The 24,698-nt window shown below is 36.6% G+C and overlaps 1 protein-coding gene across 1 annotated transcript in view; it reads right to left on the reverse strand.

Annotated features, from left to right (window-relative positions):
* larp (La related protein) overlaps positions 1–24,698 on the reverse strand; it is a 167,800-nt gene that overhangs the window by 22,665 nt on the left and 120,437 nt on the right. The window contains exons 12-15 of the mRNA XM_083129634.1: positions 18,827–19,003; positions 6,504–6,730; positions 2,495–2,655; positions 253–397 (exon numbers count right to left, since the gene is read on the reverse strand). Of these exons, the coding sequence (XP_082985760.1) occupies positions 253–397; positions 2,495–2,655; positions 6,504–6,730; positions 18,827–19,003 (710 nt within the window). The remainder of the gene's footprint in view (positions 1–252; positions 398–2,494; positions 2,656–6,503; positions 6,731–18,826; positions 19,004–24,698) is intronic.

Genomic DNA, 24,698 nt, shown 5'->3' on the forward strand with positions numbered 1-24,698 from the left:
AATTACCACTCCCCTCTACAATAACCATTCATTACACTGCCATCTCATACTACGGGTGTCATCTTCTCAGGGACATATGATCTTATTGTGGTACCATCGTTTAACTTTGAGAAAAATACAGTTGCCATGTCTTTTGCTGTAACCCTCGTATACAAACAGTGAGATAACCAGAGACAATTGAGATAAATAGTAAAACAAACTTTGTATCACTCTCATTCACAATGTTTAGATATCTCTAAAAGGGGTCTTTACCTGTAGCCTGCTTTTGCATCCTCTACAGCTAAAGTTTTGAACTCCTGGTACATCTTTTTGTTGAAATTCTCTCGTAGGAAAAATGACCAGAAACGGAACAGTGTATTCATCTCTTGAGACTGACCAACTCCAAGGCGTTTTCGTTCTGCAAAAAAATACATTCCATACATATACTTTCCATACAACGAAAAACTTGTTACAAATGCTTACTACCAAAGTACTATCTTTAACTCGTTAAAATAAAATGATGGGTCATGCGAATAAAAACAGCTAAGAAGCTGCCAGCAACAATGTATACCTACTGCAACGATGGACATGTGTTTACTGTTGATATAAGAAATACCATGTTCTCAGAAATTGATCTGCTATTAATAACATATATGCACAAATGTGCACATATGTGTGTACTTTGCAAGTCATCTAAATGTCAAAATTATCTACAGGAAGTTGCTAAATTGCAAATAATGCATAGGAGGACATTATTTGTATGGAAAATGGCAGCATATTTGTGGTTTGATTATCTTAGAGTTCCAAATTCTGGTTAAAAAATCTGAAGTAAAATCTACATGACCACAAAAAACAAAACAAAACAAGACTGTTATTGTTCTTGAAAAACTGTAGTTATAAAACAGGAGCCTTAACACAAGTTTTTCAAGTTAAAACTTGGGAAGGATGTTTTGGATAATACACAATTGAAACTTTGACCTATTCTCTTGGAAGAAAAAACTGTAATGACTTGTGCCGCTGACTTTGGAAGTCATCTTGTGCACTAATAAATTTCAATACTAGCATCTTGGTAATTTGAATCCCATAATGCACCACCTCATACTTGAGTTTGCCTTACTTTATGTTGCTTTTCTGTCACTATTGAGTTGAGAGCATGCATGTTAGTCTGCAGCATTATGTTGCCTGCTGTTGCCCTAGGTTTTGAGAACAAGTAAAGCATGCGACTTGTTCACCCTTTCTCACTTCCCCCGAAAACTGACAAGATGACAAGCCTGGCCTGCTATTCACTTCCTGCTGATTGTCTTCCTAGTCTATGGGACACTAGATAGCTTTGAACAATGTTTTTCCTCTCCAGAATTGTGACAATGAAGATGAACAATGATTATATGAAACCGATGAAGAACATTTACGAAGAACCACCCATAGCTATGTCAGGCCATGGAACATTCAGTGACGACAATTTGTGAGGCAAGAGTAATATTTTCTAACTCTTCAGTTCCAGTTTTTGGTTACATCACCTTTCTATAGTCAACTCGTTTACTTCATTAACGTCGAAGAGAACACCCATGTCCAGGCTGGGATTCGAACCAGACAACCCTGGCGTAGCATGCTGTGATAACTAATACATAGGGGCATGCATATTTCGTTTTTCACGAAAAAACTAAATTTGAAAAAACACATTGTAGTGTTAATTTTTCATGTTTTTGAAAGGTGTGAGATGCATTTTGTGACCATGTTTTGTCACGAAATAATGCGAAATGACCTTCAAAAAGCGAAATTAACTCTTAAACACGAAATTTACCATTTATATACCGACGCGACACTTTCTGAAGTCTGAAGTATCCTGTGAGTTATGCAATTCCCGGAAAATTGATTAATTCTGCTGTTAATATTGAAGAAGCAAAAATGGACTCCTTTACACAGAAATAAACTTAATACTCTTATAACTACATAAATGTGCTATTAAGTGAATTTTAAATTAAATTTAGGATTATATTCACAATTTTAAAACCAAAATGTCTTTTTATATACCACTTTTCATCCAATTTTTCACCGCTATAACACCGATATTTCATTTTATTTACCGCTTTTGAACCTGAAATTGACTCAGTTTTTGTACCGAAATTTTGCTTTTTATTTACCAAAAATATGTGCCTCTACTAATACACAACAGAGGTCGGCAATTGCAACAATGAAGATGAAGATGAACACAATGATACATCAACGTCTTGAGCAGAGTTCGCAGTATATGATGCTGGTTATTCCACCATGGATGCTGGTGCCAGCTACCGTGGCAGAGTGGTTAGCTCAGCATGCCACGATGCCAGGGGTCCTGGGTTCGAATTTTGGCATGGGTGTTTGTGAGTGCCCCTTTATCAATTTCATCATATCATCACTCATCCTTGCGATTAGCCAAAAGTAGCAGAAAACTGAAGTAAAATGAACCAAATCAAAGAATGGAGGTTGGCAGAGAGAGAGAAATGTGAATATTTTGAACTGTACTGTTGCTCCTTACCTTTCAAACACCTCGAATGGTACTTGTGGTATCCTTGTTGAGTGAAACCATTTTCCTTGAGCAGTGAATGTGATGGATGCTGGAATGTAGGTAAAGACTGGGGCATGCTACCAAAGCTGGTCGACAGCTGACTTTCGTTTGGACTGGTACCAGTGCTGCTGCTGCAAAGAATAAGAAACAATTAGTAACTTTCCTCTTTAACCTTTAGCGGACGACTGGGATACACATCTTCCCATCATTGCTGAATGGTTGGCAATTAATGGGTTATTTCTTCAAAACTACATACGATATTTCAGTTCTGTATGTTTTGATCTTTAGTATACACATGAAGAAGGTATGACATACTCGAATTACAAAACGATATATCCATTGTTACTATTATTAACAAATGCAGTTCAAAATGTCATTTTCCCTACTAACATTATGGAATAGAAGAACTTATAAATGGAGCTATTACTTTTCAACCACCATTTCTTGTTGATATATTTTACTTTCATATGTAATAATGAAAAGACAAGAACTTGTTCACAATGTGGAGTCCAGCAAGAAACATCCAATTTTAAAATTACCCAAAAATTAGTTTTCTAAAATTTTGCACATTTTCCAATTTTTTTTTAAAATTGGGGTAAGGACATTACATGTCCTCAAAGAGTGGTCTTTTGTCATGCTTCCCTGCAAATTTCATCCAGATTTTTTTCTGTAAGTTGCCAACACTGCTGCTTTTATACTTTGTTATTACCCCCCCCCCCCAAGATAATCAAACGTTCATAGTTGCAAGTCGTGCACAAAATTACCACTAAAACATGAACATTTTAAAATATTCGAGATGGGATGCTATGCCTGCAGGATCACACCTACCAGCAAGTTGCACGGGCAAAGGCAAAACGTCATGTGCAATACCCTTAACCTTTACTCCCCCGATGATACCATATAGTATCATCAGAGTAAGGTCGTACAGGCCCGATGATACCATATGGTATCATAGTGCTGATTACGAAATGAATGTGCTTTTTGGACCTTCATACTCTTATCTTTGGGTGGAAACTCTGACACAGATCTGGAGCAAGCCTGGGAAATTCACACTGATGACCAAACTCCTCCCCCCCCCTCCCCCAGCCCCTCAACATATCCATGCCACATTTCCGAACAGAGTTTCACATTTTGCTCATTATTCAACTTGTATGGCACCCAGGAACATGAAACATGTTTCATTCTCTTCGGAAACGTCCATTCTTTGAAAAAATACTAAGGTTTGCACCTTCTCCCCAAAATAGCGGGAGAAGAGGGGGCAACTTCCAGATTTTTATGTTGTTTTTTTTTTCATTGAAATTCGAGGGTCATGGCCCCTAAACCCACCTTCCTCAGTTTGGCATTCTGAATTGTACACGGTTGCATGCTCTGATGTTTTAGCTGCAAAACAAAAGTTATCCAATGTAGATTGCTCCCATAGTGCCAGAGTTATAACAATTTTCTGAGCAATATGCAAATTACCTATTTTCCATAAAAAACAGAGTATCACATTTTGGCTTATTATTCAACCTGTATGGCACCCAGGAAAATGAAACATGTTTCATTATCTTTGGAAACGTCCATTCTTTAAAGAGAATACTAAGGTTTGCACCTTCTCCCCAAAATAGCGGGAGAAGAGGGGGCAAACTCCAGAGTTTTATGTTGTTTTTTTTTTCATTGAAATTCGGGGGTCGTGCCCCACTTCCTCGACCTGGCGTTCTGAAATGTACTGGGTTGCATGCGCTGATGTTTTAGCTGCAAAACAAAAGTTATCCGAAGTAGATTGCTCCCATAGTGCCAGAGTTATAACAATAAGAGTGTTCGAATTTAAAATTCAAGCTGAGAAGACCGGGCTAACCCTGCTCGGGAGTCTAAAGGTTAACCTTTGTATGGACGTCTTCTCCTTCTGTTGATAAGATGCCCAGAAATGAATTACCACACATGACAAAGATATTTTCAGTTTGAGAAAATTGGCCCTTATTCTTTTTTGGCAGCGAAACAACAAATGATAGAAGTAGATTCTTTTAACATAAAATTTTGGAAAATGTTTATGAAGGGCAAATATTACACTGAGTGGAACGTGAAACAGAAAGTAAAATTCGTGTGGGTAATAATATGTCTGACAAATTTACAATTCATGATGGGTTAAAACAAGGAGATGCATTATCTCCATTGCTCTTTAATTTTGCCTTAGAATATGCTGTAAGGAAGGTAAAAGAAACTAACGAAGGACTAAAATTAAATGGTGTGACTCAGTTGTTAGCATATGCAGATGATGTAGACTTACTGGGGGACGATGTGAATACAATTAAGAATAATGCTAAAATATTTTTCAAAACTGCTAAAGAGATAGGTTTGGAAGTTAACAAAGAGAAAACTAAATATATGCTTACAGGCCGAAACCAAGTGTTAGGTAATAATCAAAATCTAATTATTGATAACAACTCGTTTGAACCAGTTTCCAAATTCAAATACTTAGGAGTAATATTAACAAATGAAAATTATATTAAAGAGGAAATAAAAAGTAGGCTTAATTCAGGAAATGCATGTTACTTCTTTCTTCATAAACTTTTGTCTTCTCGTTTAATATCTAAGAAACTAAAAGTTAAAATATACAAAACAGTAATTTTGCTTGTGGTATTATATGGGTGTGAAACTTGGTCCCTTACATTGAAAGAGGAACATAAATTGAGAGTATTTGAAAATAAGATCCTTAGGAAAATCTTTGGACCTAAAAGGGATGAGGAGACAGGTGAGTGGAGAAGGTTACATAATTTAGAACTACATAATTTGCATTCATGTCCAGATATTATTAGAATAGTTAAATCAAGAAGACTTAGGTGGGCAGGCCACGTGGCACGAATGGGAGAGGAAAGAGGAGTTTACAGGATTCTTGTTGGGAAACCTGATGGTAAGAGACCTGTAGGAAGGCCAAGACGAAGATGGAGGGACAACGTTGAGATGGACCTAAGGGAAATCGGTAGGGATGGAAAAGAGTATATAGAACTTGCTCAAGATAGGGACAGATGGAAGGCCTGTGTTGCTGCAGCCATGAACCTTCAGGTTTAAGAAGGCTAGGGAGTTAGTTAGTTAGTTTTAGTTAGTTTGGAACGTTGCTCCTATTTTTCTTTGTATATTACTACAATGTAAAACACAGCGTAGATCTATAACTTTATACACTTCATTTTAGGGATGGGCTGATACCATTAACCGATATTCTACCGATCAGATATAATAACCTGCAGCGTAACAGTCCGTGAGGGCCAGTGCCTACCTACAGACTGCTGGCTTCACTCCCACCATCCAACCAGTTACGGGGGTGACGTGTGGTCAGTTTTCTAAGACTGGGTTATGCTACTCATTCGTAGCTCCCCAATTTCCTCACGATGGTGGGTGGCCACTGATCCCATACACAGGGTGAAATCTCGGGGAAAGTTGTTACACTCTTCCCAGAAGACTCGAACCTGTGCACATCCTGTAGCCAGTCCAAAGCTTGAACCTTAGATCACAAGCCCACAGTGCGAGACTACTGATCTGATAAAAATTTCCAAAAGGTCCTTGAAGAATCTGAATGGCTCATTCGCCTCCGTAATTATGTGCATTAGAAGATTAGAAGATGACTGCCATGCAAAAGGAACTGCATATTTAGAGATTTACTTTTATGAAAAGTAGGGCATGGAGAGTGTATTTTTATATCCATAAAAATTATAACAAAATGGCAGAATATTGCACTAAATTATAAGATATTTATAGATATATCAAATTGGTAAAATTATCAGTAATTTTATCGATACATCGATATGCCTATAGTAGCCAATAGAGTACCGATTAATCTGTCCCATCCCTACTTTATTTGTTGAATGAAATGTGAAAATATCATAATAGTGGGGCACACACACACAAACAAATTTAGAGGACATTCATGTGAAACGTTTTTGTTGCTGGACCCCTCTTTCATAGAGCTGCTTCAACTGTCCAAATCCTGTTACGTGCAGCTTACCTTACTGAAGTAGTGCGAGGTCTATGTTCCCGAACATCCATGATCCATCCAACATGATGTTCAACAGGTGGATTGCTACTATGCCTCGTCTTCCTTTTGCGTGGCGTTCTCTTATCTAGCGGTCTTTCCTCTTTAACAACTGCATAGAATCTCGGAGCTCTGCGATGTTCTTTGCGGGTTCTGGCTGCATGGGATGTATGTCGCTCCGAGGTGGAAGCTGAAGGAACCTGTTGCAGAGAGAAAGGTATTAAAAAATTATACACTACCTGGAAAATAATAATTAACCCTTCAAGCCGGGAGTTAAATACCCATCAGCCGCTGCGAGAGGCGGTAATTTTAAATCAGCGAATCAGCAATTTTCGCATAATGTCACGAAATTGAACATATCTTAAAAACCATTTGCTCAATTACAATGAAATTTTCAGGACTTGTAAACGAAACTTCACACTACATAAAAATGTATAAATAATGACATTTATACTATAGTAACAAAAATAATAATAAAAATAAAAAATTTACATGTTGCGCTTACAAAGTACTACTTCTGTCTTGCGTTCTTGTTAGTTTAGAAGTCCAACGTTGTGTGGTACAGTTTAAAACATGATTCGAAACACAGTCCTACTTCACAATCTGAACACCAATAATTTTTTTTGATCTATACTCGTAAGCACAAATATTCCCAGAACAAGATATATTTCTTTCACGGTAACTGGTTGCCATTTACATATTCGTGAATGTGGTTTCAATGTGCTTTGTTGAATATAAGTGTCTGCACATAAGTTAGTTTCTCTGACAATGAGTTATTCAACTTCTAACTTCTTTGTCAAAAAACAACAAAAAGGAATCACAAGAACATTATTGACTCCTTTTTGGGGACCCCACAATCCACAAAATGAAAGTCTATTTGCTTTGAAGGAGTCGTCAACTTCCTTCCAGTTGCAAGTTACATTCGATGACGCAACAGGTGAGGATGTAATGCCATCTAATTCGCCTTCACTATCACTGACACTATCTACTTCCTGTTCTGCATAGTTTCTGAATAAATTACTTCACTTTCACTTGTAGATAGAAATGAATAAATTGAACCTTCACTGTCACTTTCCTCTAAAAACGCAAAAAATTTCGTCCGTTTCGATGCCCTTTACCGGCTCGTGCGACGCCATTTCTCAGTTGTTTTTTTTTAATAAAGTGATGCAATCACACATAATTTCATGTAATTGGAAGGAAAACCAACAGATGGCAGCACATTGCAGTCTACTCTTGAGTTACATGCGTTTTCATTCATGTGGGAAAACAAGAGATGGCAGAATATGCATCATTTCGTCACTACTGCAGGGGACGTATACGTCGAACCGCCTCTAGAAGCACTATGAGGGTCCGTACACATGTACGTCGAACTGGCTTGAGGGGTTAAGAAACTGACCATTATACACGAAAACATCTAAAGTTTGAGTTGGATTCTTGTTTCAAGTATATGCACAGATAGATTAATTAGAACTGGACCTACAGTTTGAATTGGGATCCAAACCCAGGACAGTACCACTGTACTATCGAGGAACTACGGTTAGGACCATCAAGTTACGATAGCGAACAATAAACAAAAACAAAAGTTTTGGGTTAGTTTCAGTAATCGTACTCCCATACATAGAATGGAAGTATCTTCTATCAATATTGTGAATATTTTATACATTCCTGGCACCTTAAATTGAAAAGGCTATTCTATTCTCACTCAGATTTTTCTTCCTCACATATATTCAGTCGGGGAAAGAAGTTTCTTCATCACAGCAAGAACAGACTTCCGGAAAATCAACTGAAGTTAAACTCTATGGATATATATATACACAGGGTGATTGGTAAATCGACCTATTCCTGGAAAGCGGTAATACTAGAGCACATTTGGAACAAATTTGACCCTATGCACTGGGGGTCGGAAATCAATGGGTTTTGAGTTATTGCAGTTTGTAGATTTTCGTGACATATTCCGACTTGCGACCAAAAAACTACTAATTGTGAAAAAACTACTACACCCTGGGCACTTAATCGACATGTTGCTAACATCTGACGAATGAGGACTACTGGGAAAAAAATTCATGCCCAAAATTCCCATACCCACAGAAAAAAACAGTCATTGGAGCACACGTCATGAAGAAATTTGGAAATTATCGTTTAAATCAAAGAGGATTACTCAAAAAAATGGTAACACACTTAGTGTAAAAATTACGGAAAAAACTTCCTTGTTTCATAAGCTCTCCAAAATGATACAAATGTTGTCAACTGGCACACGGGTTGGGGGAAAAATCTGAATAAAAAACGGAGACCTCTTTGTAAAGTGAAAAGAAGTTATCGGTTGTGAGAAATAAAGGAACGAAAATGAGTGAAATAATGTTATTTACCATTCTCATGATTCCAGGTTGTCAGAATTAACAGTTACGAAAACTACAAATATTGTTCAAATTGCCTCCCCGGTTACGTATGCAAGCACGCAGCCTGCGGCATACTTCAGACACAGTCACTCGCGTTGACACTGAAGTCTCTTATGTATTGGGTGGCTGTCACAATTCTCTCTCTCAACTCTTCTTGGGAATCCACTGGTGGACTGTAGACTAACTCTTTCATGTGACCCCAAATGTAAAAGTCGCATGGCATCAAATCTGGACTCCTCGCTGGCCAGGGGGTCGGACCGCCTTGACCAATCCATCGCATGGGATAATTGTCGTCCAGCCACTGTCGCACACCCTGGAAATAGTGAGCTGGGCAGCCATCATGTTTGTAAATCATACCCCTTTTTGTGGCGAGCGGCACATCCTCCAGCAGAGTCGTCAATTCTTCCCTTAGTTTTCGTAGGTAATGCCATTTAGGTTTTGTGGCAGATAGAATGCCCCGATCACATGATTGTGGATGATTCCCATTTAGTGAGAATTTTCTCTGGTGAGCCTTTTCTTAGATTTTCTGGGGTTATGACCAAAAATGTGCATTATGAAAATTCGTAATACCATCGCAGTCGAATTTGGGTTCGTCCGTCCACAGAATTCTTGTCATATGATGGGAGTCTACAACGTGATTGAAATAAGTTCATCAAAAAATGAAGAAACGTTCTGATTTTTATGGTACTTTGGATGAAAGAAAACACGAGGAAGAAGATAATAAAAATTAAAATGTATTACTGGCCAAATAATATGACATACATGAAGTGTGTAAATTCCTTAATGGAAGAAATTTTGTGCTACTAACTGCTATTTGGAAGGTCCTGAATGTACCTCGTATAAATGTTACATTAGTCACGGAAAGAAAAAGTATATATTTTGAAAAAGAAGGAATGAGCAATTGAATAGGTATGACATCATTCACTCTTGATCAGCATAGCAACAGCAGCTTTACAACATACAACTAAGAAAGCCATTTTCTTTAAACTGGATTGTACTGCGCATTATATACGAGATATAATTTTTTGTCACCTTTAACCATCCAAAACCAGTGTGAACTATACACGCGTAAATACGGTATATGTGTATAAAACACAAGTACTATTGTCCTCCTGCTCATGTTGGTTGTTTTCTAGTTGTTTGTGTTCGCTGCTCGATGAATAGAAAAGTAACCGAGATGATGTGTATTAATATTTAGGAATTTGGCATGAGTTTACATTACCAGACCACTCTCCAATTTCTATAAGATTTATTCTACCTCACATATTATATTCAGTGCAGGAAAGAAGTTTCTTCATCATGGCAAGAATGGAATATGTGTGTATAAAACACTGTAGTAGCTGCTTAGTAATTTTGATTACATGATTTTGAGTAAGAAGAAAATGGTATTGAAAGTATTTCTGTCCTCCTGCTCAGATTTATTCTTCCTCACATATTGTATTCAGTCGGGGAAAGAAGTTTCTTCATCATGGCAAGAATAGAATATATGTGTCAGTGGCGAAGCGTGGTCTTAAGGAGAACGCAAGCCATGCAGTACTCCGACAGGGTGGGGGGGGATAAATTATACAGCCCATTGCCCTAGTTTTTTGCATTTTAAATAATATATCCCCAACTCCTCTATCAATGGCCATGCTTCTTAGTTGAAATTCTTGGTCACATTATTGATATGATAAAATACTTGTTATTACTTACAGTTTCCTGTACAAAATTTGAAATATTTAGGTTTGTTTTGGTACATTCACAACACGCCAAACAAAAGAGAACACTAACTTGAACCACTCGTTCTTCCCCACAAATGGAAAATTTTCCGAAAAGTTTCGAAACTAGCATAAATGTGATACCAACTTCGTTGTAAAAAATTTTGTTCGCAGGAGAGTAAAATAACTGACTTCAAGCTTAAAATTATATTAAGCGTTGGAATAATAGGTCATTAGAACAGGAAGAAAATGCTGTTTTTTTATGTTTCTTTTTGACAGTGTATCATATTAATATAAATAGTATTGTGAGTTCGATAGCATTTAAGACAACGTTTTTGCTGTTTGCAGGTCTCAGAAGAGAGTTTCATTGCTTTTTTGACATAAGTCTTATCGAAAAAAAACATTAGTTTATTTTATTTGTTTGTATGGAAACTCACGATAAATATCCTGCAAATTATTTGGTATTGTCAACACTGGCGTGGCGTTGCAATTTGAGATGAGAGAGTCAGCTGTTCTGTAGATTCCAGCGCTCTCTAGTGCCAGGGACAACATGTTTATTGTCTTTAAAAAGGAAACCTGAACGTCGACATTACTGACACGTTTTACAAATTGTAAACCTAAAGTAATGCTTTAAAAATATGTTTACATAGAAATTGGAACAGTTATAATGCTTTATTTCAATAATTCTGTGTTTATAATAAAGGAAATATTAATCCTCGTGATCGTGTTAACACTTATATGATTGCCAACGGGCTGCTGAGCGAGTTTGCGGCCATAAAATTTCACGAAATCAAGTGCGATAGAAACTAAACAAGGCACTCAACATTAAGTACATTAAATAATATATTAATAGTGCAAGCACTACTTACATTGCTTGTACTAAATCTATGCCACTGATGTCTAATATTGATTACATGATTCTGAGTAAAAAAAAAATGGTATTGAAAGTATTACTGTGCTCCTGCTCAGATTTATTCTTCCTCACATATTGTATTCAGACGGGGAAAGAATTTTCTTCATCATGGCAAGATTAGAATATATGTATATTAAACACTATATTAGCTATCTACAAATTTACATTACTGTGTGTGAGAACGTGGTATTAAAGGTATTACTGTGAACCTGCTCAGATATATTCTTCCTCACATATTATATTCAGTTGGGCAAAGAAGTTCCACCATCATGGCAGGAATAGAATATATGTATATAAAACACTGTACTAGCTACTTAGTAATTTTTATTACATCATTTTGAGTAACAAGAAAATGGTATTGAAAGTATTACTGTCCTCTTGCTCAGATTTATTCTTCCTCACATATTATATTCAGTCGGGGAAAGAAGTCTCTTCGTCATGGCAAGAATTGAATATATGTGTATAAAACATTGTATTAGCTGATTGGTTATTCTCATTGCAAGACTCTGAGTAACAAGAAATTTGTATTGAGAGTATTACTGTGCTCCTGCTCAGATTTATTCTTCGTCACATATCGTATTCAGTCGGGGAAAGAAGTTTCATCATCATGGCAAGAATAGAATATATGTATATAAAACACTACTAACTATCAAGTTATTTTGATTACTGTGTCCGAGATAATGAGAGCATGGTATTGAAGGTATTATTGTGTACCTGCTCAAGATCTATTCTTTCTCACATAATATATTCAGTCAGGGAAAGAAGTTTCTTCATCATGGAAAGAATAGAATATGTGTGTATAAAATGCTGTACTAGCTGCTTATTAATTTTGAGTAACAAGGAAATGGTATTAAAAGTATTACTGTGCATCCGCTCAGACTTATTCTTCCTCACATATTATATTCAGTTGGGGAAAGAAGTTCTACCATCATGGCAAGAATAGAATATATGTGTGTAAAACACTATACTAGCTGCTTAGTAATTTTGATTACATGATTTTGAGTAACAAGAAAATGGCATTGAAAGTATTACTGTCCTCCTGATCAGATTTAATCTTTCGCACAAATTATATTCAGTCAGGGAAATAAGTTTTTTCATCATGCAAGAATAGAATATATGTATATAAAACACTATACTACATATTTAGTAATTTTCATTACCGTGTGTGAGAATGTGGTATTAAAGGCATTATTGTGAACCTGCTCAGATTTATTCTTCCTCGCGTATTATATTCAGTTGGGGGAAAGAAGTTCCTCCACCATGGCAAAAATAGATGGCTACTTGGCTCGACTGTTTTCGTGAGAAGCCGAAAAGCTCTGAAGAGCATAAAACACTAGATATCTAGTTATTTTGATTACTGCATCCGAGATAATGAGAACATGGTATTGAAGGTATTACTGTATACCTGTTCAAATTTATTCTTCCTCACAAATTACATTCAGTCAGGGAAAAAAGTTTCATCATCATGGCAAGAATAGAATATGTGTGTGTACAAAACACTGTACTACCTAATTAGGAATTTTGATTACATGATTCTGAGTAACAAAAAAATGGTATTGAAGGTATTACTGTCCTCCTGCTCAGATTTAGTCTTCCTCACATATTACATTCAGTTGGGGAAAGGTTTCTTCATCATGGCAAGAATAGATTATGTGTGTATAAAACACTGTACAAGCTATCTAGTTATTTTGAGTACTGCATCTTACATAACGAGAACATGGTATTGAAGGTATTATTGTGTACCTGCTCAGATTTATTCTTCCTCACATAATATATTCAGTCGGGGAAAGACGTTTCTTCATCATGGGAAGAATAGAACACATGCGTGTGTATAAAACACTGTACTAGCTGCTTAGTAATTTGAGTAACAAGAAAAGGTATTGAAACTATTACTCTCGTCCTGCTCAGATTTATTCTTCCTCACATATTACATTCAGTTGGGGAAAGGTTTCTTCATCATGGCAAGAATAGTATATGTGTGTAAAAAACACTGTACTAGCTGATTAGTAATTTTGAGTACTGCTTCTTAGATAACGAGAACATGGTATTGAAGGTATTTTGTGTACCTGCTCAAGACTTATTCTTCCTCACATAATATATTCAGTCGGGGAAAGAAGTTTCTTCATCATGGCAAGAATAGTATATGTGTGTAAAAAACACTGTACTAGCTGATTAGTAATTTTGATTACCTGATTCTGAGTAACAAGAAAATGGTATTGAAAGTGTTACTGTGATCCAGCTCAGATTTGTTCTTCCTCACATATTATATTCAGTCGGGGAAAGAAGTTTTTTCATCATGGCAAGAATAGAATATATGTATATAAAACACTGTACTAGCTCTCTAGTTATTTTGATTACTGCATCTGAGATAATGAGAACATGGTATTGAAGGTATTATTGTGTACCTGCTCAAGATTTATTCTTCCTCTCATAATATATTCAACTCCCAGTGGCCAATATCAATGGTTTGCCTTCCCTTCCAACTGCATATCCAAAGCCCTTCTCCCATATGGCATCAAAGTTACGCACAAACCCAACTCCAAAATAGGTGATAAACTGAACAAACACAAACGGTACTTCCTCTCCCCCCTTGATAACACAGGTGTATACAATGCAGAGTGTGAATGCAAGGCTCATTACATCGGCAGGTCCATCAGATCTGTCAATGAAAGAATCCAACAGCACCTAGCAGATGCAAAAAAAGCCCAACCCACTACTGGTCTCGCCAAACATATCAAATACAATAGCCATAAAATTCAAAAGGTTCAAGTCAAACACACTGACCACATGCTCCTAGACACCAAAATCAAGGAAACGCATGCCATAATACACTTCCCGCACGAGCTAAACATCGATAGCGGGCAAGTGCACCACACTTGGATTCTCCTACTACAACATCACCCGGAAATAGCAGACGACACAAACCCAGATGCACAGTTAACAACAGCGCACCTGGCGGCAACCAGAGAACTACGAACAAAAGATGCACCCCAAGCAACAGTACAACAAGTTCCTACGAGGATGGTGGCAGTGGCCACTGAAATTAATCGAAAAAGAAAAAGTAGCTTCACGGATAAAAGTGAGTACTAGTTTCTCCGTGTTTATATACTACCGTGTCTCTCTTTTCCCAATTATGAATAATATATTTAGTCGGGGAAAGACGTTTCTTCATCATGGCAAGATTAGAATATATGTATATTAAACACTATATTAGCTATCTACAAATTTACATTACTGTGTGTGAGAACGTGGTATTAATGGTCTTACTGTGAACCTGCTCAGATTTCTTCTTCTTCACATATTATATTCATTTGGTGAAAGAAGTTACACCATCATGGCAGGAATAGAATATATGTATATAAAACACTGTACTACCTATCTAGTTATTTTGAGTACTGCATCTGAGATAATAAGAACATGGTATTGAAGGTATTATTCTGTACCTGCTCCAGATTTATTCTTCCTTACATAATATATTCAGTCGGGGAAAAACGTTTCTTCATCATGGGAAGAATAGAATACACGTGTGTGTATAAAACACTGAACTAGCTGCTTAGTAATTTTGAGTAACAAGAAAATGGTATTGAAAGTATTACTGTCCTCCTGCTCAGATTTAATCTTTCTCACATATTATATTCAGTCGGGGAAAGAAGTTTCTTCATCATGGCAAGAATAGAATATATGTGTATAAAACACTGTACTAGCTATCTAGTTATTTTGAGTACTGCTTTTTAGATAACTAGAACATGGTTTAGAAGGTATTATTGTGTACCTGCTCAGATTTATTCCTCCTCCCATATTATATTCAGTCGGGGAAAGAAAGGATAGAATATGTGGGTATAAAACATTGTACTAGCTGCTTAGTAATTTTGATTACATGATTCTGCGTAACAAGAAAATGGTATTGAAAGTATTTCTGTCCTCCTGCTCAGATTTATTCTTCCTCATATATTATGTTCAGTTGGGGAAAGGTTTCTTCATCATGGCAAGAATAGATTATGTGTGTATAAAACACTGTACAAGCTATCTAGTTATTTTGAGTACTGCATCTTACATAACGAGAACATGGTATTGACGGTATTATTGTGTACCTGCTTCAGATTTATTCTTCCTCACATAATATATTCAGTCGGGGAAAGACATTTCATCATCATGGCAACAATAGAATAGAATAGAATACATATGTGTGTATAAAACACTGTACTAGCTGCTTAGCATTTTTGACTAACAAGGAAATGGTATTGAAAGTATTACTGTCCTACTGCTCAGATTTAATCTTTCTCACATATTATATTCAGTTGGGGAAAGGTTTCTTCATCCTGGCAACAATAGAATATATATGTGTAAAACACTGTACTTGCTGCTTAGTAATTTTGATTACATGATTTTGAGTAACAAGAAAATAGTGTTGAAAGTATTACTATACTACTGCTCAGATTTATTCTTCCTCACATATTATATTTACTTGGGGAAAGGTTTCTTCATCATGGCAAGAATAGAATATGTGTGCACAAAACACTATACTAGCTATCTAGTTATTTTGAGTACTGCTTCTTACATAACTGAACATGGTATTGAAGGTATTATTGTGTACCTGCTCAAGACATTCTTCCTCACATAATATATTCAGTCACGGAAAGAAGTTTCTTCATCATGGCAATAGAATAGAATATATGTATATAAAACACCGTACTAGCTATCTAGCCCAGTCAAATTAGACAAAAAGATGGCAATCGAGGGAAAAAATTGAGTAACAAGAAAATGGTATTGAAAGTATTACTGTCCTCTTGCTCAGATTTATTCTTCCTCACATATTATATTCAGTCGGGGAAAGAAGTCTCTTCATCATGGCAAGAATTGAATATATGAATATATGTGTATAAAACATTGTATTAGCTGATTGGTTATTCTCATTGCAAGACTCTGAGTAACAAGAAATTTGTATTGAGAGTATTACTGTGCTCCTGCTCAGATTTATTCTTCGTCACATATCGTATTCAGTCGGGGAAAGAAGTTTCATCATCATGGCAAGAATAGAATATATGTATATAAAACACTACTAACTATCAAGTTATTTTGATTACTGCGTCCGAGATAATGAGAACATGGTATTGAAGGTATCACTGTGTACCTGCTCAGATTTATTCTACCTCACATATTATATTCAGTGCAGGAAAGAAGTTTCTTCATCATGGCAAGAATGGAATGTGTGTATAAAACACTGTAGTAGCTGCTTAGTAATTTTGATTACATGATTTTGAGTAAGAAGAAAATGGTATTGAAGGTATTACTGTGCTACTGCTCAGATTTATCCTTCCTCACCTATTGTATTCAGTCGAGGAAAGAATATCTTTCATCACAGCGAGAATTAAATATATGTTCATAAAACATTGTAGTACGGACATTACTGAAAAATTATTTTGTTCTTAGTCACATTTCGTATGCAGTGTACTAGTAATTTTGATTACCCGATTGTGTGGATTGAGAAGATGATTGACATTTAATATTGGGTGTGCAGAATAATTACTATCAGGATTAATATCAAAAACAGTTCAAATTGCACATCAAGCACCACTGCTCTCCAAGCATATTGTTGGGTACCATATTTTTAAATTGTGTGTATAAGATATTGGAAAAGGTATTGTTGTACTCCTGCTCAGGTTTATTCTTCCTTACACATTATATTCAGTTGGGGAAAGAATTGGATGTGTGTATATACGTGGGCGAATCAAAAAGTAAGTTATACCCAAGCCATGTTCCTGTACTAAAAGAGAGAAAATAATCATGCTTCGTGGCAGCACTGTCTGGAATGTATTCTCCCCATACCCAAAAAAGCCAAGCTGCAGCTGGTTTAATATGAGAGTAGTCACCATGTCAGTATGGCATTTCGTACTGAGAAGGTGTCCAACATTGAGTTCCACTCAGTCATCCGATTTTGTGGACACGAAGGTATAATGAGTTTAATCCATCGCCAAATAGTCAAGGTGTATGGTGGGAATGCAATGTCACATCCCATGATCAGGAAAATGGCACATGTTCGAAAGAACGAACATGGACGACAAACAGTGTGTAGGGTAGCCTACAACTGGAACACTATCGACAAAATGGAGCATGTGAATGCAATCATCCTTGCCAACCACCATGTGAAAATTAAGAGAGATTGCACATGAACTGAACATATCATACGAGAGTGTGTCTATGCTGATTCATGACCAGTTGGGTGTATAGTGAACTGTGTTCTCTCAGGGTGGCATGATTGTTAACCGACGAGCACAAAAGTCAACTTAATTGAAATTGGGACGGAATTTTTACACACTAGAAATCAAAAAACTGGTCACATGATTCAAAAAGTGCTTAGAATACCTTGGTGACTGTCGAAAAAAGTTAAATAATAAATGTGTCGTGTTTGTTTTATACGGGGGGGTTGTAACTTACTACTTACTTTTTGCAGTGGTAGTGTTCTAGCTGCTAGTAACTTTGATTACCCAATTCTGGGTAACAGGAGAGTTAATGCTCTTGTAAATCGTGGCGAGAAAGATAATTGTAGAAGATATTGGGTATTGCTGTGTTCCTGCTCGGATTCATTCTTCCTCACATATTATATTCACTCGGGGTAAGAAGTTTTATCATCACAGCAAGAATATAATATATATTCATATCAAACACTAGAACTAATATTACTGAAAATTATAATTTAGTCCAACTTTTGCACATTACATAAACAGTGTACATCCCATTAGTAATTTTCTTTACCGGACTCTTGAGTAACGGGGAAAATGTTTGTCATTTAATATTGGGTGTGTACAATAATCACTATCAGGTTTGATCAATTTGATTTGAATATCAGTTAAAATTTCAGATTGTACCCTCATTAGTTTGCAATCAACATATTGTAATGCCAGTCTCGTAAATTGTGAGTACACATATAATTGTAGAAGGTATTGCTGTTCTCCTGCTCAGTTTTATTCTTCCTCACATATTATAGTCAGTCGGGGAAAGAATTTGTTTCCATTATGGCAAGAATAGAATATACGCATATAAAACAATGTAGTACTGACATTACTGACAAATTATCATTTGTTAAGTTTGCATTATAAGCAGGAAAAGTGATACCATGCAGAATACATCACTTAGAAAAGGTGAAAATTGTCATAAAAATAAACTCTCTTATTATTTGATATTTAATTAACTTAAGTTGGGGGGGGGGGCAAAGTGTCTGACTGCTCCCCCCCTTCTGTCATCGTCACTGCTTAGCCCTAATAAGAATACATAAAATTCGGCTTCAAATACCTCTGCTGGTGTAGATCTTGCCACATTAGTTTCAATCTTGTCTGACGATGGCACTGCGATAGCTGGTGGTGCTGGAGGAACTTCAGGATTTGTCACACGAGGAGCCGGGGGAGCCATCTTTTGAAATACCTCTTGGGTTACTATGTTCACGGTTTTGTAGCTTCCCTGTGGTTGGACCTGGAAAAATACACATATATAAGATAGCGGAGGCATATCTCAATATTATTGGTGATTTTTTTATATCAACCACTACTAAAACGGCAATGTGTATGCTAGGTCTACCATACAGATTCACAGAAATAACAACCCAAAAGTGCTTTCCATATATAAAAAAAATTGTGTCCCAAATTCTAGAGTACTGATCACTCTTACCTCCAAGACCGACAGTGTTCTCAGCTTTTTCCTCTCCCTTGTTCAATAAGAGTACCAGCCTTGAGACACTTAGCCAGGAGAGATCTTCCTGTAAACTTACACATCAACACCCCAGAATCTCATGGATACATTGGAGATATGGATACATTAATGGAAAGTTAAGATGCAGCATCCCATTCCACAAACTTTCCCCAAGTATGCCAGGACATAAAATACACAACTTTCCACACTGCAACCTTCAGACTCTCACTCATACAACATTCCTTATCCAATAGGCCAGTGGTTCTCAACTGTGGTATGTGTACCCCCAGGGGTACATAAAGGACTTGGAAGGGGTTATGTGATCAGCTCTGTAGAGAAATGTCGAGAATACCCACAACACAACATTTTGAGTGCAGGTGTGTAGAGAAAACTTTATTTTTTCAGATTTCATGGCTTCAACACTCAACAGGAAAATAAGGGTGAGTTTGTCACCGACACTCATATATTTTGAAATAAAATACTTATTCGAAATTTCAAACATTTCATTCTTCAACTCAAAAACCCATGAAACCACATCAAGAAGGTTGCTCCACAGGCACAATTTTTCCACTGTAGTCTTCACGGGGAGGCTCTAGTTGCCAGAAAATGTCCAAATCATATGAAAACTGTATTAACAGAAGCAGTGGAAATAGTCTATTCCATAAAATCAAAAACAGGTAACTCCATATTATTTGCAATCTTACGTGAAGAAATGGATAAGAGCATGAACATATTCTCTTCTACACCGAGGTAAGGTGGGTTAGCAAAGAAAATTGTCTTGCTTGTTTGTACAAATTGTTAAAATTTTCCTGTGACAGCAAGTGCAAGTTTAGAGATAGATTTTGAGATGAACAGTGACTGTGCAGGCTAGCTTCTTTGGCTGATATCTTTCAGTGCTTAAATGAGCTGAATAATGGTCTGCAGGATAAACACACAACACCCTTCATGGTTCATGACAAAATAAAAGCTTTAAACTTCAATTTACAATGACAGAAATTGTGAATGGACAACTGTCATTCTTTCCACTCTTGGAAAGTTTTGTCATAAAAATGAATTCCCAACTTCATGAGTCTGTAGTCAGCGAGCATTGTCTCTGATTAAAAACTTTGCTGAATACTTTTCCGAGACATTACACAGCTATTTCCAGATACGAGACCTTTTTCTGCAATGAAGGATTCCAGACTACCAGACTTCTTTTCAACGAAGGAGAAGGAATAACTTGTTGAACTGTACTGTAATGAAACTCTGAAATCAGTTTTGGAGAGTACATCTTCGACACGGTGGCTCAGTCGGTAACGCGTCTGACTACCATGCTCAAGGTCCCGGGTTCGATCCCCGGCCGGTTCAAATCCGGGAACTTTTCTAACGGTGGAAGCGGCCCCGGCGCCTACCCAGCGTCGAATAACATGGGTACCTGGGGGAAACCCTGGGGGGTAAAGGCGGTCAGGGGCGTGATGCTGATCACATCACCCCCACTCACGACCGGATCAAGAAAGTGTGGGGCGTTACCCCCACACCCCCTATACGCCTTCATGGCATGGTGCTATGCACAGGGGAACACTTTACCTTTACTTTTTTATCTTTACATCTTCGACAGACTTTTGGTTGCAGAGAGTGGATTTTCCTCCTACCGTTGACCGTGCAATAAGGTTCTTGATCCCTTTCTTAACGACATACTCATGTATGTGTAGCTAAAAAACAAGTACATAAATAAACTACATTTAGAGCCAAATCTCCGCTTGAAAGTTTGAAGTGCACAACCAGACATCAAGAAACTGTGTCAGGCTATGCAGGAACATCCTTCTCACTTGAAACTCTGAGGATTTACAATTAAAACTCCAAAATTGTGCTTCACTTTGTTTACAAACTCATTTTTGTTCTTTACTGTTTTTTCAATAACTGGAAAAAATATATGAAATTTGAAGTTTTCTATATATTTCTTAGCATACATGTGTTTCACATTTTTATTTTTGTAACTAATAATAAAGATCGTAAAGGTAGGAACACCCAATAAAATGTTAATGTAATGTAATGTTAATTTGTTTACCATCTTTCCACATACAGCCGAATGATATTTTACTCTATTGCAGATACAACCCACCAATAAGGCAGCCAAAAAAAAAATCCCCAAAACCCACTATTTGGAGAAAACCTTTGGTTGGGGTACAATAGACATTTTGTTATGACTAAAGGGTACAATAAGAAAAAAGTTTGAGAACCGCTGCAATAGGCTACAGAATCAGTTTATCATCATTTCAAACCAAGCAGATATCTCCACCTCATATTAATCTTTGTTTTCTTTAACACTATTTAGTCTAATGTTTTACTATTGTTTATTTATGGATTAAAATGGCTTCTCCTGCACTGGAAATTTCCTTGCATAAATAAATAATTGCTTATACCTGAATTGAAGATTTCTACACAAATGCATGCTTTTTGTTGAAAAAGCATACATAAAAAAGGTTTTTTAGGTGTTCTGGTAACAATGTCAGCAAAGAAAGCAAATTTATGTTGCACATTTTGGCCTTAAATACAGTGAATCTGTCACAATTTTTACTTCTTCCAAATAGATTAGATACTAGTTTTACTATTCAGATATGCATATTCGTAATCCTTAAATATAATGTAAATTTTAGCAAAGTCACTGAATCAACAAATTTCATCAGGGGAGGGGGGTAATTTTTATCTGGACTCCATGATGATTAAAGAAAAATTCTTCAATAATGTGAAAGAGGATAGATAAAAGTAATGAATAGAAACAAGTGCATCAGAATTGCATTTGTTGTTACTTTGCATATTCATTATTTGCTTATTTTTCAAGTTTTTACAACATGCTGGCATGCATATTTTGCAAGTCATCACTAGAGCCTTGTCTTTTTTGTAACCGACTTAATGCCCCACACTTTCTTGATCCGGTCGTGTGTGTGGGGATGATGTGATCAGCATCACGCCCCTGAGCACCTTTACCCCCAGGTACCCATGTCATTCGATGCTGGTTGAGCTCCGGGGCCGCTTCCGTTAGAAAAGTTCCCGGATTTGAACCAGCTGGGGATCGAACCCGGGACCTTTAGCATGGTAGTCAGACACGTTACCAACTGAGCCACCGCTATGCTATTAATTTAATTTTTTTATAATTATGACTCACTAGTAAAAAATGGAGCTTTGTATTTTTCATACATTGGTATTTTTCTTTACTTGAGGTATGATTTGGAGCCAGAGTGTAATGAATTTTTAAGCCAAACTGCACCTAAGTATCAAGATCCATTTTCAAACACTTGTACTTGCTAATTTTGCCAAGACAAATTATCTAATTTATTTAAATCTCTTTACAGTATTTTTTTGTTTGGGGTGCAACGATTGAAACTTAAGACATCCCAATTGTTATTATCTTCCATGTAGTACATCCTGGACTGCATTTGCAGACGAATAAAGATCTGGCTTCTGGACTCGCAGCCAGTATAATAATCCTCAGTTGGTTTGTATTATGTCCTTTGCAATTAGTCAAAAGTGGAAGAAAAGTGAAGTGAAGTAAAATAAAGAAAATCAATCAACCAACCCAAAAGCATATTTTTGTGAAAATGTGAAATAAGTATTTTAAGATTCAAGAACCACACTTTAACCTTTAGCCTCCTGACAGTCACATGTGAACCCCTAAATGCCGGATGGTTAACATTTCAACCAGCAGCGCACAGCAGCAATTAACGTGCAATTTCTCAAAAACTACACATGCTATTTCAGTTCTGTCTCTTTTTATCTATAGATGCATTAACAAGTGAAGTTTGAAAAACTCCTTTGTTTCCCTTTGTTACCACCATATTATTATGGGATGGATTTCTAAAAGTGGCAATAACTTTGAAAGTATTGCAACTTTTTGAAAAAAAAATCTACAAGCAAGAATGAGTAAAAAGCAACATTTTTAGTTCAACAATTAAGGATGTGCAGGCGAAGACCTGATTGTCGAAATTTGCTCCAACCACGTGTTAGCACATGGCAGCAATTGAAGTGTCATTTCTTGAAAACTATACACTGTATTTCAGTTATGTCTTTTTGTTCGTTAGTTTACATATAAAGGATACTGGACTTACAAAACAATACATCCATTGTTACTATTAACAAGCACAATTTGAAAAATCCCTTGTTTCCCCTTTGTTACCATGGGATAAATTGAATATAAAAGGCTATAACTGCTGAACCACTGCATCTCTTTGAACAATTTAAATTCTAAATGTAAGAATGAGTAAAAAGCGACATTTTAAGTAATTGAGGTTCAGGAAAGAATGGGGGCAAAAGCCAAAATTTCAAAATTTTCCGTAATAACGCAAAATTTCCGCAGCATGTGCATTACATATCACCATAGAGTGGTCTCTTGTCGTGCTTCCATCCAGTGTCCATAGGGCCGATCTAGAAACAAAATTCCGGACATTGTCCCGAAGCTGGCAACACTGATTTCAACGAAACTTTGCACGGTTGTAGGAATGTAAAACAGCTACATACTACATTGTTTCATTCACTTCGATCTATTGAGGGCAGAAAGGGCCATGTCGAATGCAAACTGTTTTTTAAAAAAATCAACTTTCTTCTTTGTTTAACACTAATTATTGGGAGGCACAAAGTATAAATTTTACCTCCGCTAAAATCCCTCTCTTTAAAAAGGAAAACAAAACAAATTTCATCTGTCTATGAAAATTAGTTCTTGAGTTATGATTTTTTTGACTTCGCAGCAAGTTTGAAAAGCGCACGCTTGGAAATGCGCCAGTGTGAACGAGAATACAGGCACGCGAGAGGTCCAATGGCTAAAGGTTAAAGTTTTCCTTCTGTTACTTGAAAATGCTCGATGCATCGAATAAGGATTTCGAAGTATGTGTCAAGTTCATATTGACTGTAAGTATAGCCATGTTTAATAATATTCTGAGTCTTCCAAACTTTTGAATATTTTGAACAGAATTTTCAGGTTTGCGAGAACCTTAATAGGAGTTGTTGGGGTGGGGGTTCACAAATTCTCCATATTGTACATAGCGAAGGTGATGTGGTCAGCAGCGTGGTCTGCCTGCATTTTTTAAATATATATATATATATATATATATATATATATATATATATATATATATATATATATATAATGGATAAAAGCAAGGAGGGCCAAAAGGGCTAAGTAAAAATCAAATAAGGTAAAAGGAAACACTCACCGGACAGTAGAAAAATTCAAAATTTTCGCTAATTTATAGCATCATCGGTGTGAGAAGAAACAGAAGACGGAACCGGAACTTCCGGTTCCGTCTTCTGTTTCTTCTCACACCGATGATGCTATAAATTATATATATAATGAAGGAGACAGTAAACACTTACCACACAAATAGAAATAATTCAATATTTCGCGATCTGAGTCGCATTTTCAAGAAGGTAGATAAAAGATCGACGAACTCATCCCCCTCATCCCGCCAAAACTACAACCTACGCCTGCACCAAGTCCTAACCAACC

This window comes from Lepisma saccharinum, chromosome 10, assembly GCF_977018435.1.
Source record: "Lepisma saccharinum chromosome 10, izLepSacc3.1, whole genome shotgun sequence".
Taxonomy (NCBI): domain Eukaryota; kingdom Metazoa; phylum Arthropoda; class Insecta; order Zygentoma; family Lepismatidae; genus Lepisma; species Lepisma saccharinum.